We start from the raw sequence: 15,369 nt of genomic DNA, 5'->3' as shown, positions 1-15,369 counted from the left end.
GCACTTCAACGTCGGTTGGAGCGGTGGGAGGAAGTGTTCGGACAAACTCCTCCTTCGCATTTTCAGGCGTTCATCGAGGAGAAGAAAAAACGCCCGGTAAGTTCTTTACTTTCCAGAGCACCCCGGCCGAGGGATACCTTTCCGGGTTCCTCTCGGGCCGGGAGGGGCCTTGATCGCTCTGTTACCGGGGTTCGCCCTGAGGTGCCTGTCGGGCCTAATAATTCTACCGGAGTTTTCTCCGATGGTCTCCGTAAGGGGCCTGTGTTCACCGGAGTACGCTCCGAGGCCCCTCTTGTGGGGGCTGTTTGTAGACCCAGTTCTACTGAGTCGTGGGGTACCGGAGCTTGCTCTGAGGCCGCTCTTTCGGCTTCCCTCAAAAACAAAACCGGGGTGCGCCCCAAGGTCTTGGCTGGGCTTGAGGTTACCAAACGGATGTTCGAGGCCCGTGCCGATAAGGCTTCTACCAGGCCTAGGTCCGAGGTCCCTCGTACAGAGGCTAAGGCTACCAACAGTTCTGAGGGGCCGGGCAAGGCCCTGTTGCTGAAAGCGGTGGCTCACCGTTCCCGCTCTTGTGGTGACACCAGATCTGTTGAGGGGGCAAAGAAGAAAGTTTCTTCTTTTACTGGCAGTGCCGAGGCCCTTCCTTCGAAGGCTCAGTTGGCGGTTGGTATGTCGCAGAAACATTCCAGGCCTCATAGTACTGGCTCTGCCGAGGTTCCTTACGTTAAGGCTAAAGTTAAGACCCCTGACCCATCGACGGGGACTCCTGCCTCACTTCCTCACGTGCCACAGTTCCCCACAGATGAGGACAAAATGGCGGCCGTTCCCGCCACGACCACGGTGGCCATTTTAGGTACTACCCCTACAACTACGCCATCGGCCCCTGGTGTAGAGTTCGGTCCTTCGGGTGAACCTAAGGTCCCTTGTGCGCATCCTTACCGGCCGGTTTATGATTGGAACACCTGGATGCCTCTTCCGCACAATGTTTGGTTGCCCGCGGGGGCGGCTCCCTTGATTTATGTGGATACGTCGGTGGAGGGGCCGGTGTGGCACCCTTCCCCGTTACGTCCCTGGATTTGTCCACCTCATGAGAGGCCTCCTCAGGTTCCGAAACAATCTCCTGAGGACGCATTTTTCGGTAAATTTCAAGCGCTTATGCGCACCGACCCCATGATGGAATATTTCAAAGGGCTTTTCAAGGAGATATTCCACCTGCGCCTCCGGCTCCACCCGTTCCGCCGGTGGTCCCGCCGGCGCCTCCCTTGCTCGTGGTGCCTTCCCCTGTATTTCCGCCTTTGCCACCATTGTCCCCAGTGGACAAGGCAGTGCCTGACACGGCTCAGCAGGATCCTGACCTGTCAGATGACCCTCAAGGCGATCTGGACAACGAGGACCTCCCCCGCTCTATCAGAGCTTTCCATGACCAGGTGCTGGACATGATGAGTTTCTTAGATGTTCCGGTGCCCGAGGCACCCGCTCCGGAGGAGGGCGTGCTTTCTGGGGCGTTCACCTTGTCTCCTTTGGAGCGTACTGGCCTGTTCTTGCAGAAGGACGTTCTGGCCGAGGTCCGAAGAGTTTGGGAAATGCCACACTCGGGACTTTTTGTCAATAAAAAGATTGATGCGAGGTACAGGCTGCATTCTTCGGAAGAAGAGGCCTTGTCGTCTTGTCCGCCTCCCTCCTCCACAGTGGTGACTGCAGCTACGTTGCAATCCAGGCCTGCAGCATCCTCCTCCGTGACAGCTACTCAGGTCTTGGGAAAGGAGGACAAGCTCCTGGACTCCCTAGGGAGGAAAATCTTTGCCAATTCGGCCTTAAAGCTCAGGCAGGCCAATGCAGTAGTTTGAGGAGCACATTCCGGTCGAGAAGTTGGAAGATTTCAGAGGGGGCCTTTCCGATGCCAGGGTCTTGGCCCAGGATCTCCTGGAGGCTGCGGCTCATCACGTAGACACCTCGGCTCGGGTCTGATGCTTGGGGTTGATACCTTGCGGCAAGCGTGGCTGCATGCCACTAAGTTTTCGAAGGAAGTGCAAGACAAGGTTCTGGACCTTCCATTCGATGGTAAGGAGCTTTTTCACTCTTCTACTGATGTAGAGCTCACCAAACCAAAGATAGCACTCAGACGGCTAAATCATTGTCTGTTCTGGTTAAAGCTTCCTTCAAGTCTCAAAGACCGTTGTCGCAAAGTCGACCTTCCTCTGGTTTTAGGGGCTTCCTCGACCGCAAATCTTGCAGAGTGGATACTCCTGCGGGGAATAACCGCCGTAGACAACAGCGTACACAGTTTTTCTCCCGCTCCTCAGCCTCCTCATCAGGTTCAGGTGGCACCGCCACCGATAAGCCTGCCAAATGAGGGTTTTCCGCGCTCGCACGAGACCCCGTGGGAGGACGCATTGCGTACCATTGGGAGGCGTGGCAGACCATCACAGAAGACAGATGGGTCTTGTCAGTCGCTCGAGCGGGCTTCCGCTTACCTTTACCCCGTACCCCACCCCTCAACCCTCCTTTTCAGCTGTCGGGCTCACCCTCCCTCAAGGCCGAGGTTCAGAAATTTCTGCACCTCAGAGCTGTGGAACCCGTTCCCCTTGAGGAGCGAGGGGAGGGTTTTTACTCCCGGCTGTTTACGGTGCCCAAACCCAACCAGGCTGACCTGCGCACCATCCTAGACCTTTCCCAGTTCAATCTTTTCCTACCCCAAGAGAAATTCAAGATGATCACGCCCGGCCAGATTCACGCCTCTTTGCAGATGGGCGATTGGCTCAGCGTGGTGGATCTTCAGGATGCGTACTTGCATATCCTGATTTGGCATCCACACAGGAGATACCTCTGCTTCTCTTTGGGAGAGGAGCACTTCCAGTTTCGGGTGCTTCCTTTTGGCCTCAGTTCGGCGCCGCGTATCTTCACGAAGATGATGTCGGTGATTGCAGCCTATCTTCGTCTCCAGGGTATCCATGTGTATCCCTATTTGGACGACTGGCTCCTATGCAGCCCTTGTCCGTTGGCAGCAGCGGGCAACCTCCAGTCTCTCCTTCAGCTCCTGTTCCATCTTGGGCTGTCGGTGAACTGGCGGAAATCCTCCATGACGGTCTCACAGGACCTGACTTTCCTGGGTTTTCGTTGGAACACGATCGACTGCCCAGTGTATCTGACCGGGGACAGAATGGCGGATCTGTTGGCCACGTGTCAGATGTTTGCGCAGTCTGAGAGCATGTCGGCCTGGTGGTTCCAGAGGCTTCTGGGCCTCATGGCCTCGTGTGTACTGGCTCTTCCTCTTGCTCGTCTCAAAATGAGACGGACCCAGATGGCTCTTCTGAGTTCCTGGCGTCAGGCTATGGACCCGGATTCCAAGCGGATAATGATTCCGGATTCCATGAGAGTGGACCTGGACTGGTGGTCATCTCTCAGCAACCTGTCAGTGGGCGCAGGGTTTCAAGACCCAGCCCCCATGGTGACGATCACGACAGACTCCTCCCTTTTGGGGTGCGGTGCAACGTTAGATCTTCTTCAGGTCTCGGACCTCTGGTCGCCTCAGGACAAGCTCCTGCACATAAATCATTTGGAGCTTCTGGCGATCTTTCTGGCGCTCAAGGTGTTCAGGCGGCTCATTGTCAACAAGGTGGTCCGCATAAGAACGGACAATGTGGTATCAATGTATTACATAAACAAGCAAGGGGGAACAAAGTCTCCCCCTCTCGAGGACCTGTCCATCCAGATTTGGGAGTGGGCCGTGCTTCATGGGGTCTGGCTGCTTGCAGTGCACATCTGCTTGCATGTCACTGCAGATGCCCTCAGCCGGCGGACAGTGGTCAGCTACGAGTGGGAGTTGAAGGCGGAGATCCTCTCATGGATTTTCTCGCGTTGGGGCACATCGGAGGTGGACCTCTTCGCCACGGCGGTAAACAAAAGCTTCCTCAGTACGCCTCCAGAGGGGGGCTGGGAGCCTCCTCTCTGGGGGATGCTCTCGAGATTCCATGGCACAACATGAGAGCTTACGCCTTCCCACCTCTCCCCCTAGTTCATCAAGCAATTTGGAAGTTGAAGAGCTCTGTCAACTGTTCTCTTCTACTGATAGCTCCGTGGTGGCCAGCCAGGTTTTGGTTTTCAGAACTTCAACACCTGTCGGTGTGTCCGCCGATCAGGTTACCAGTTACTCCCGATCTTCTTCACCAAGGGGAACAGCAGATGTGGCACCCCTGCCCACAATCGCTCAACTTGGCGGCATGGTGCCTGAGTTCACATCTCTAGAGCGTTTGGGTTTGTCTGCGGATAACATGCGCATTATCCAGGCAGCCAGGAAACCCTCGACCAGATCCCAATACAAGAGTAAATGGCTCAGGTTCTGTCATTGGTGTTTGGAGAAAGAATTGGACCCGAGGGTGGCAATGATTGACACGGTACTGTCCTTCGTATCCTCCCTAGCAGAGTCAGGTGTTCATGTTCTGTCTTGCAGGACTTATCTCTCAGCGGTTTCCGCTTACCTCTCTACAGACCGGTGTTCTTATTCTTTAACTAACCCGGTAGTGAAGAGACATTTTGCTGGCTTGACACGCATCTACCCTCCGGTTCGTAGTCCGCACCCGCCTTGGGACCTAAATGTAGTCCTGACGGCGCTGTGCCATAAACCCTTTGAGCCAATGGCCACGGTTGACCTCAAGTACGTGTCCTGGAAAGTGTCCTTTCTGGTCGCCGTTACGTCAGCGAGGAGAGTGAGTGAGCTCCAGGCATTGTCGGTGGAGCATCCTTTCTTGGTCTTTCACAAGGACAAGGTAGTCCTTCGGACGAACCCAGCTTTCCTACCAAAGGTAGTGACCGAATTCCATCTGAATCAGTCGATTTCCCTTCCGGTCTTTTTTCCGAACCCTTCCTCGGAGGGGGAAAGGGTTCTACACTGCTTGGATGTCCGAAGAGCTCTTAAGTTCTACCTGGACAGGACTTCCGAGCTTCGGAGTTCTTCCCAACTTTTTGTGACCTTCAGTAACCCTCAGGGCAGGCCGGCGTCTAAGGCATCTATTTCCAGATGGATTGCCGCCTGTATCACGGAATCTTTCACCGTCCAAAAGCTGAAACCTCCTAAAGGTATCCATGCACACCTGTTGCGGGGCAAGGCAGCCGCGGTTGCTTTTCAGAAGTATGTTCCCTGGGAGTCCATCACTAAAGCGGCTACTTGGGCCTCCCCATCTGCTTTCTGTAAGCATTACTGCCTCGATATGAGCTCTAGAGCTGATGCTCAGTTTGGCCAGGCTGTGCTGAAGAACCTGTTTCAGTAAGGGGTATTTCCATCCACCCATAGTTCCTGTAAGGAGTGCTTGGGAATCTCCCATAAGTATGGAGGAAAGGGGACGGGATGTAGGAGTATTACCAGGTTACTCACCGTAGTGACCACCTTACTCCTAGTCCATAGTCCCCTTTCCTCCATACGCCCGCCTGCCGTCCCCTCTAATAAGGTTCCTCTGTTATTGCTAATGGGTCTTTGACCCTGCGATAGAAAAGGACTGATGGGCGATGCGCGGGCCGGAGCCAAGGTGGGCGGGGTTACGGCCGAGTGCCGGGCCCTGCACAGGAAAGAGAGGAGGGACAAATATTTGAAAAAAATGTGGATGCTTTTTACAAAGTGCTCCGGTCCCGTCCCACAGTACGGAGAGATGTCCCATAAGTATGGAGGAAAGGGGACTATGGACTAGGAGTAAGGTGGTCACTACGGTGAGTAACCTGGTAATTTGAACGTAACTCCAGGAATTCTGAGTCCCTGCTGACTGGATCAGTTGATGTGTCAGCAAAAAAAGCTTAAAGTTTCAGCTTATGTATGAATTTAAATAGTTCTATTTTTGTTTCAAACAAGGTGGACGTGTGTGTAGGTACGAAGTTTAAGCCTTTCTGTAATGTTGTCAATTCAGTTGTTGTAAGGTGTCTATCTGATAGATTGATGACTAAAGCCTTCTGTTCGGATATCGGCTCTGTTCCCGTGGCTCCTGCTTTTTCTCTTTCCCCATCGTGTTCTTTTCTTCGATCTTGTCCTTTCCCTAAAAAGGCTGTTTACGTGGTGGTGTTGTAGTTCGATCTGTCGGGGGTCTTCCTGTTTCACTGGGTTGTTGTTCCGTGTGATTATCAGTAGTTTTGCTTGATTCTGCTTCTGAACCTGAGCTTGAATTATCTGTTGAGGTTTTGTTATGGGGACGATTCTGGTTATTATACTTGTTCATCCAGGTGTAGACCTCGTCATTACAATAATCATAGGTGTCTCGTTTGTATTTATGTATTTTTTTGTTTTCTAGCTCATCTCTGTAGCATTCTAATTTCTGATTAATTTCCTCTAATGTTTTCTTGAGGTCTTCTTCACTGATAGTTGTACTTAATTCAGTTTTGATATCTTCAATTTCTGAGTTGATAACTGCAAGCTCCTTGGATAATTCCTGTATTGTTAATAATATTAAATCAAGTGAACATTTGTTGAAAATGCTTTCCCATTTCTTAACAAAATCTTTATTATCCTTGCATAACGTCGGTCGTAAGGGCATCCTCTTGGGATCCTTTGAGCTCTGTGATAGTCAGTGTGATGGCATGTCATTTCCTGTTTATTTCCATGCGGACAAGGTATTCCAATTGTTTAATCTTCTTGACTGGATCTGTAGGTTGCAATCGAAGTCCTGAGTCTGAAATGAGATTTAGTATTGCTTCTGCCTCCTCGGATGTAAATCCTAGAGTTTCTGCATGCTTATTAGTGATATTTGATATATCTTCGTAAGACATTCTGTGCGTGCCTCCACTTTGTGTTTGTGTAACAATTTGGTGAACAAGTACGAGAGGTAAGGCGGGCACTGCTTATCTTCAATAAGTCTATAAGATTCTATTTTCCTCTTATTGTTGAAATTCAAGGCGTCATCCGAAACATGTGACATACACAATGTCACAAAAAAGGCAACAGGAAAGAACAGCTCAGTGGAACTTCCACTGAGCTTCGGAGACACCTGTTGGTGTAGTAAATACTACTTCAATTGTATTGCAGTTAAGCTTTCAAGCTTTGTTTAGTGGCACTTTGTTAGTAGTCAATCTGCCATAGATCGACGCGTGTTGTTTGGTTATATTTCAATCATTTATCTATCGTTATTTTCAAATTTCTCTCTATTGTCATCATAATGGCAGAAGCCCTTGCCGATGCATTTCGGACTCTGTCCTTCGTCAGGGCGAGTTTCTAAAAAAAGTTAACAAATTGGGGTTAACTACACCCCAGATACAATCAACTTAAACCAAACAAAGCAATTCGTATTTTATCCACATCCATTTGTATACTTTTGCAATTATACATGCCACTGAAATAACACATACCTGCCAAATTCATGTATGCTTTTCTCTTTAGTTCAATATCTTCAACTCACAATCTGTGATGTCTACGGGCGATTCTTGTTTAGAACTACATGGTATTGGTACATTCCCAGAACATCTGCAAAAAATCAACAGTGCTACGCTTTATATGAATTTGAATTATGTACCCTAATCCCAAAGAGATCACGGCTGAGATTACCTTATCACAATACGACGGAAGGGAACACCTGCTAATCACAGATTTTAAAGCGGTGTGTGAAGGTGCCAATAAGATTGGTCGACTTCAATATGTGGGTAAACCTTTCTTTTAAGGGGAAATATGGCCATGTAAGAGATTAGTAATTTACAATTCCAATTGAAATTATAAATTGCATTCAGTCTTGTTAATGTAATTGTACTGTCTGAACTGTCCAGATCCTGTTCATGGATCATTCAAATCATGTGCCACCAATGTCTGAAATTATTTTCACTTTTCGGTAGAGTAGACATTTCATAACATACAAGTGAAGGCCACTCTTCTGTTTATAACAAACTTAGCTTATTTTCATAGCTTCATGTTGTATAGTCAAACTAATTAGTATATATATATTTGTCTCCTCAAGCACCATTTAGAAGGCAAGCTGCAGAAACTAACTTGCCACTGGACGTACATATTTCGATCCAATAGGATCATCCTCAGGTGGCTTGAAACAGAATGTGTGTTGTCACATTGGTCATCTTGAATGGAATTGTTCATTCCTGCACCTCCCTTTTCAGTTGGAGCACATCCCTCTTTCCTCGCTTACCACTTCAGGGGTCCTTACATCCCAATGTACACATTCAACACTCTACAATGCCCCCATACTCCAAACCACACCCAAGGAGTCTTAGGGTAGTAAATACTAAATGGTCTATTTTACCCCAATCAGTCTTTCTGGGGTAAACCTCCGAGATAGCAGCTATAATTCTAATCCAAGCTGGATCCAATCCAACTCCTATGCCAGGATCAGCAGCCGGCCAATTGACATGCTGGGTCAGCCTTTGTCTAACCTTTGGATGCATAGCCACTCTCATGAGCAGGTTCATGTAAGCCCAGATAGGGTTATAACATTAGATATCAGCCAGGAGACCCTGGATAAAACGCTCTGGCTCCACCCATATGTTTGGAAATTCTTTGGCCAAATTTCTTCAATTTCAAGGAGTCCATGGAACATGGACACTGACCAGTTGATTATCATCCATCTTACCACTGACAGCCCCTTGGACCTCCCTGAGGGGTGCTTGAAAAACCTAACTCTCTTGTCCATATCTGGCACAACCCCTTGTCACAGAATATAAGAAGGAGGCGAAATAGATACCTATATGAATCTAGGACTTTCATCTTCACCTGCAATAGGGAAAAAAGGCTCATAAGCACTGTCTGCAGTTTGTGAGATCACCGGTACCAGAGCCGACTTGTTGATGTAGATGGGAAGCTTGAGCAGTTGTCTGAGCGGAGGTTATCGGAATGACCACTTGAGCTCCTTGCACATTAGTGGAAAAGTCTATCAAACATACTGCTGTCTCTTCATCATGTTTGTCATCTACGATCTAGGACAGATCAATGAGGAGGTCTTGGCAGTCTAAATCATTCCCAGGCTTCTCAAATACTTAATTTGGGCTTTTAATCACTCTTTAAAATCCTTCTGCTTCTAGACTTTAAAACGCTTTGTCAGTCTGTAGCCTTTTAAAGTACCTAGGGTGCACTCTCCAATGTTGTGGACCTACTTTCCTTTTACACTTTTCCAAGGCACGTTTTAAATCCGCTAATTCTTCCAAATTCAAGGTCCCTTCTAACAGAAACTAAAGGTACCGTAGTGTGTGTTTTCTCTAGCATTCAATGGTGCCAGACCTCGAAACTCAGGTCTGGCACTGTTGTAGTTTGTAGACATGTAATGATCAGGTGTACCCTAAGATGGTATGGGCTCCTGTTTCGACTGCCCCTTGCCCATGTCTGTCTTTTGTTTTAATACAACTCACACAATTCATCCATCCCTTTTTCACACATACTAAGACTCCACTTTCCGTACGATCCTGACTGAGAAGGGGTTTTACAGAGACATTTCTGAGTTGCCTGAAGAGGGTTCGGAGCACTACGAACTCTCCCCATCTGTCCCATTGTGCTTCCCCAAACATCCCATTCTCAATACATAATCCTCTTACTGGTTTTACTTCGCCCATTCACTAAACACTGAACCATATTACCAGAAGGACATTTGGCCATTACCAGAGTCAATAGACCCTTACTAGGCCATCTATTACCGAGATTGAAAATGGCCAGCACTTTGGCAGATCATTATCAGGAAATAACAAATAGTTCACTCAAATGATCATGATAATAAGCCAGGCAAACATGAAAAATAAAACGAAATAACCTACCCAGAATCTACAACCCATATTAGCATAATCCTGAAACAAATCTGTGTCTTTTTTATCATCATGAAACACCCTTAACTCCAGACGGTCAACATTTTCCGGACCACCCCTTGGAGCTTTTAAACTGGATTCCTTACCTCTTTGTTTGTTGTGCAACGGTACATTCAAAAGCAGGTGGCCAACAAGCTCAGCGGTGCTGCTGCGCTGCAGAGCAAATCCGAGTTGCTGGGCCACACTGTTGCAGAGACCAGACTCATGGATCAGTTTAAGGTGACGGCAGAGACGTCTTTTATTGCTTGTCTTGCAAGCTAAGGAAAAGAGCACCCTACACCTAACAGGAACTGACTGAACTAACAAAGCACAATATCCATCTGTAATGGACAAAAGGTTGCAGTTTGCATCTCTTGTTAAAGCTGTCATTTCAGTATTCTATATATTAGCTCCTTGTTTACCAGAAGTAGCTCCTGCTCACTGTTTGATGTCTGGCACCAAGGAGCTGTTCTTAATCCTCAACAACTCTTCATTTTATCCTTGAAAATGTATCATAATTGTCGGGATTATTGCAACTGCAAGCAGTAACCAGGTGTAATAGAACAGAAGTGACTCTACAAATACCACTCTTCGTTGGACCCTTTAAAGAGACTGCATGCTACATTTTGAGTTGAGAAATAATGGATTGTGGAAGTACTGATGCACAACTCCACAAACATAGCACACCAGTTGAAATCATCAGGCTAACTCCAACAACACATTTCCCATAGAAATTTCAAATTTAGCTGCGCGCAATTAGATTTAAATATATGGAGCTGTTACTGAAAAGCTCATAATAAAGGGCTTGTTTGTGTTGAGCAATCTCCTCCCCCTAGTGGATGCAAATGTGAACAGCAAGTTGGCTTCCCAAGCAAACGAGTGACTGAAATAATCTGGGCCTTTTATTCTGACTATGATCATGCAAAGTGCAAGTGCAGGGAAGTAAAGGTAGGGATACAGGAAGAAAAATTGCCACACACTGAAAAATGTGGACAGAAGACATGCCTGTCAATGGCTCTACGTAGTCAATATGAAGTGGAGGTTTCTAATTCTCATTGTAAAACAGGCCTTAAAATGTGCACTAGCCATTGGTGAGTGATGATTGACCACTGACTAGTAAGAAATGGCATGCTGTGTGCATGTGAAGAACTGAGGGTGCGTGACATTTTATACATGACTAGAAGATTGCAATTTGAAATGTTTAACCCTCTTGCAAAACATGCTCTTTTTTTCTACTGGATAGGTAAACAACAACGGAATTCTGTCCTTCCTGCGAGAGGTCTCCCAATTCACACCTGTGGCCTTCCCAATCTCAAAGGACAGACGTGTAGTGGCTGCCTTCTGGGCCGATGTGGACAACCGACAGGCTGGGGAGGTATATTACAGAGAGAGCAATGATCCAGATATCCTTAAAAGAGCCACAGAGGACATCAGGCAGCACTTTCCAGAATTGCCGCAGTTTTCAGCCCAGTGGGTATTCATTGCTACTTGGTTTGGTGTTACCTTCTTCGGTGGAAGTGCTGAATCTCCGGTGAGTGGCTGGGTCTTTTCTCCTCGTGCTCTGAAAAAAGAAAGTGTGATTTTTCTGTTCCTTATAATCTACTGCAGCCAACAACCTCACAGCCGCACACCTCATGTGGTGTCAACTCTCACCTCTTGGAGGTGACTTTATACTGTATTGTATCCTACCAATCCTATTTCCTCTTTGTAGTGTCTTCCCTCCCAGCTACCCTCTTCCCCAGCTTCCTCTTTCCTCATAGTTGCATTATCTCTTTTCCCCCTTTCCGCTCCCCTCCAATGTATACTCTTGCTTTACTCGATACAGGAAGTAAGTTGCTCACTCAGGTTATGCTGACCAAATTTGGTAGAACAGACTAAAATAGAGAAAATATACTATGGATGTCTCTTATTAGTTTCATAAAGAGCATCTTTTGATTTTTACATAATGCGGTTGTTGTGGCTTCGTGGAACTTTAGACATTCCTCAACACTTTCACTACTACCTCCGGGTGGAGTTGAGCAAAACAAGAGAGAAAACGAAGTTGGAGCGGTAGAGGCCAGTAACCTGTCACTGTTAACAAGATTCTTTGGGGGTTGTGTTTTAGCGTACTATTTTTTTCATTTTAGTTGACATACACATCTTACAAACAGAAATCAGAAAGGTAACACCACAGAAACACATAATTTATCACCCTAGCCGCATTGTTTATAATACAAGTGTACCCTCCCCGCCACCCAACACCTCATTCCTCAACATGTGTGGCAGACATACCACCTCCCCATAGAATTCTTTCAAATCACTACACACCATATCTCTATCATTTTACGCCAGTTGAACAGTGTTGCATCGCCTACTTCTGGTGAGTAGCAAGGCAGCTTGTTGTGTCTCCAATCTCTCACAGCTCGACATCCATTCCACCTACTGTTAAAATGTATGGTCCCTTACCCCAAGTCCGAGCTACCAATGATCGAGCTACCACAGAAGTCATACTTAACAACCTGTTCCTGAGAATCCCTTCCCCTTCAAAATTCGCTAACATCCATGCCCTTGGTGTGTTGGGGATATGTCCCTCCACCATTTCCCCCATTCCATTAATAATCTGTCTCCATAGCTTAGTCACCTTCCTGCACCACCACGCCATGTGTAGGAAGTTTGCATTCTGCCGATGACACCTATCGCACTCATTGGTCCTGTTGAGATAGTACTTGTGCAACTGTGGCAATGTATAATACATGTGATGCAGGTATTTAAAATGGTTCAGTCTATAGCGACTATTTATAAATATCTTCCTTGGCTGCATACCATTGACCATTGGCGTTCCGTGATCACTGCTCCCATAGCGGTGTCCCATGTTCCCCTAGCTTTATCTTCAGTCTCTACCCTCACCTGTTTAATCATCTTGTATTTATTTTCAAATGTGTTTATTGTTATTATCAAGCTGTAAGTGGTTTGCATCAGCTTGACAAGGTTACAGTGAAAATATAGCATAGACTAATGCATTGACCAAGTAACAGCAGAGTAAAACACAGAATACAATTCTCATAAACAAACAAAGAACTCTCCAGACATGTCAACTAGGATCTTGTACAAGGTAACTAAGCAATAATTATTATAGTGGCAGCAGGATAGCGTTGTGGGCAAAGTGAGGTGGGCTACCAGAAAATCAAGGCTAGGAACTCAAAAAGAAACTCAGGGAGTGGGGGGTTTGTAGGGACTCACACTCACATATAATGTAGCATTGAAAGGATGTTCACAGTGGCTTATCAGCAGACAGGTGGAACATAGTAAAAACAAGTACTTTCCAAGACTTATAAGTATCAATGAGGACCTCGTCCAAACACTGTAGTGACCCAGCCCATGCCTTCGTTTCTGCCTTGCACCAAGTTTCAAATTTGCGGTACCACTGTTCATATTGCGGGCACCCCATAAACTTCCAGTACATGGCAATACGACGAGAATGCAAGCTAGATCCATACATCTGGTCATATTCCTGCATTTGCCTTGCCTGGGAAATGCGCCAAGTAGACACTCCAGTGGACCCTAATTGTATCTGACAACACCTGTCACCTTATAAGCCTGTTCAATTTGGGACCAAAAACCTTGCACACTTACACAACTCCAGAACATATGGATTAGATCTGCTTCATCTTGATTACACCAGGGGCTGGTTGAGGGCATGTTTTAATTAAATTTAGCTATTCTGCTGGGGGTCATGTATGTACGATGGAGTACATTTATTTGGAGTAGTTTAAATCTAGCATTCCTGGACACATTTTTAGGTAAACTAAGCACTTGTTCCCACTCCTGATCAGTGATTACAGAGCCCACATCCAACTCCCATCGCATCTTCAGATTTGGGTTTTGAGGGTTAGACCCACTCAGCAAGTAACTGTACAGTCTAGTTACAGGCCTCCAACCATCTTCTAGAGTATACATTAGAGCCAGAAGCCCTGTCTCCTCCAATTCACTGGGCCACCCGCTCCATCTTTGTTCCGCCACTCACACCACTTTCATACATCTCAGAAATTGTCCCTTGGGCAGGCCTGTCTGCTGAGCTATGCTATTTAAGTCACTACATTTCCTGCCTTCGTACATATCTCCCCATGTAGAAATACCCCATTCCTCCCAGCGCCTTGCCACACTGAGGTCTTCCCCGTTTATGCATACATCAGCCACAATCAGGACGTTGGGCGATACTTCTACCAGTAAGTATTTCTTCCCCCTTGCTTTGGGTTTTAGTCGGGCTTTGTCATTCTTGCACCACAGCCACCTCCTTGTTTCTGGTCTTTTTAATGTAATGTTAAGGTTTTAAAACACTGAAGCAGTCCCTCTGGCAGCCACCCGCACAAGCGATGAAAGGGGTTTGCCTGGGCATCTTTTGGGGTTAGCGCCCTTTCCTCCTTTCTTCTGTTTTCCAGTCAGCATGCATTCTCTCTCCACACTCAAACCCAGTCTGTGACCCGACTGCTGAATCCTTGACTTTTCATATGGCTCCTGAGTGATGTGATTATTAAATAATTTCCCCTTTTCTCTTGTCTCTCTGCTGGGGATTAGTTATACTATTTTCCAAGGCATTTACTTTCAGGTGTTATCTTTGATCTAATTGGGGTTGTGAACTGTGGTTGATTATCCCTTGTTGGTAGGTATTCCCCTTTGCAAGCCTCAAGGCGGTGGCCCAGGGATTAAAAAAGCCAGTGTACCATTTTGAAGTCAGGCAGAAGTGGCATTCTAGTGACACTGCTCCCCAGCTCTGAGTTAAGTGCATGATGCTTCTGGAAAAGTCCTGCAGTGAGTGACTTCATCGTTTTCTCACAGTTGAGCACTAGAAAGCAAACTGCACTTCCCTGAGCAGTGGCTGTGTTTTTCAAATACACTCCCTCAAAGGCTGCTGACATTGTCTAATGGATAAATGGGATAAAATAATGTGTAACCCCTTACAATAAGTACAGTTCCAAAATTAGAGCAGCTATTTGAAATAATGAACAGATCTTACAAAGTTTCCAATGCTTTAAAGAAAAATACATGTTCGCTTTTAAGAGAGTGAGAAATCTAAAAATGCATTAGTCCATGCATATTTTCTTCAAATAGGGTTTTTGAAAACGTTGAAAGGTGTGCATGTTTTTAACTCCAACAACCAATACAAACGTTTTCCCTCAGACTTGCAGTACAGAAATGGGACATTTCACCTTTAGTTGTTTGTTATTTTTCATCAGGTTATATAGTGCAGTGGTGAAGTGTCCGGCCTGCAAACCTGACAACTGCGTTTCGATCCCTGAGGTCGGCTTTAATTCATAAATTGAAATATGACATTCAGTGTTACTCATTTTAACTTGGGGGGACTGAGTTCATCCTCTGGAAAAATTGGGGGGACTCTGTCCCCCGCGTGCACCCTCGACTTAAGCCCTGAATGAAATTGATATATAAAAGAAACCTGAAGACCTAAAATACTGGAAAAATCGAAATGGAAGCTATGTGATCTTTAGTTGTTACATGGCCTTGTAATGATGTTGATGGAAGACAACTCTTATGAAGTCATGAACCTTACATAGAAGACCCACAATGGCACCGGAATGGTGGGTGCCACTCATCAAGAAAAATGGCTGGAAAGCAGTTCGAAATCTGGGT

General features: G+C 46.6%; 1 protein-coding gene across 11 annotated transcripts in view; it reads left to right on the top strand.

Moving 5' to 3' along the window:
• The window catches only part of SNED1 (sushi, nidogen and EGF like domains 1), a 3,218,914-nt gene that overhangs the window by 512,803 nt on the left and 2,690,742 nt on the right, over positions 1-15,369 (top strand). For all 11 annotated transcript variants that reach the window (XR_011276037.1, XR_011276036.1, XR_011276038.1 and 8 more), the window contains exon 2: positions 10,988-11,275. Coding sequence is in view for 7 of the 11 variants with exons in the window: in XM_069618133.1 (XP_069474234.1) it covers positions 10,988-11,275 (288 nt within the window). In the remaining 4 variants the exon portion in view is untranslated. The remainder of the gene's footprint in view (positions 1-10,987; positions 11,276-15,369) is intronic.

This window comes from Ambystoma mexicanum, chromosome 10 (genome assembly GCF_040938575.1).
Source record: "Ambystoma mexicanum isolate Mex_15411 chromosome 10, UKY_AmexF1_1, whole genome shotgun sequence".
In the NCBI taxonomy this organism is placed as follows: Eukaryota; Metazoa; Chordata; class Amphibia; order Caudata; family Ambystomatidae; genus Ambystoma; species Ambystoma mexicanum.
The sequence above is the reverse complement of the archived record's forward strand: the minus strand, read 5'-3'. Positions and strand labels throughout refer to the sequence as shown.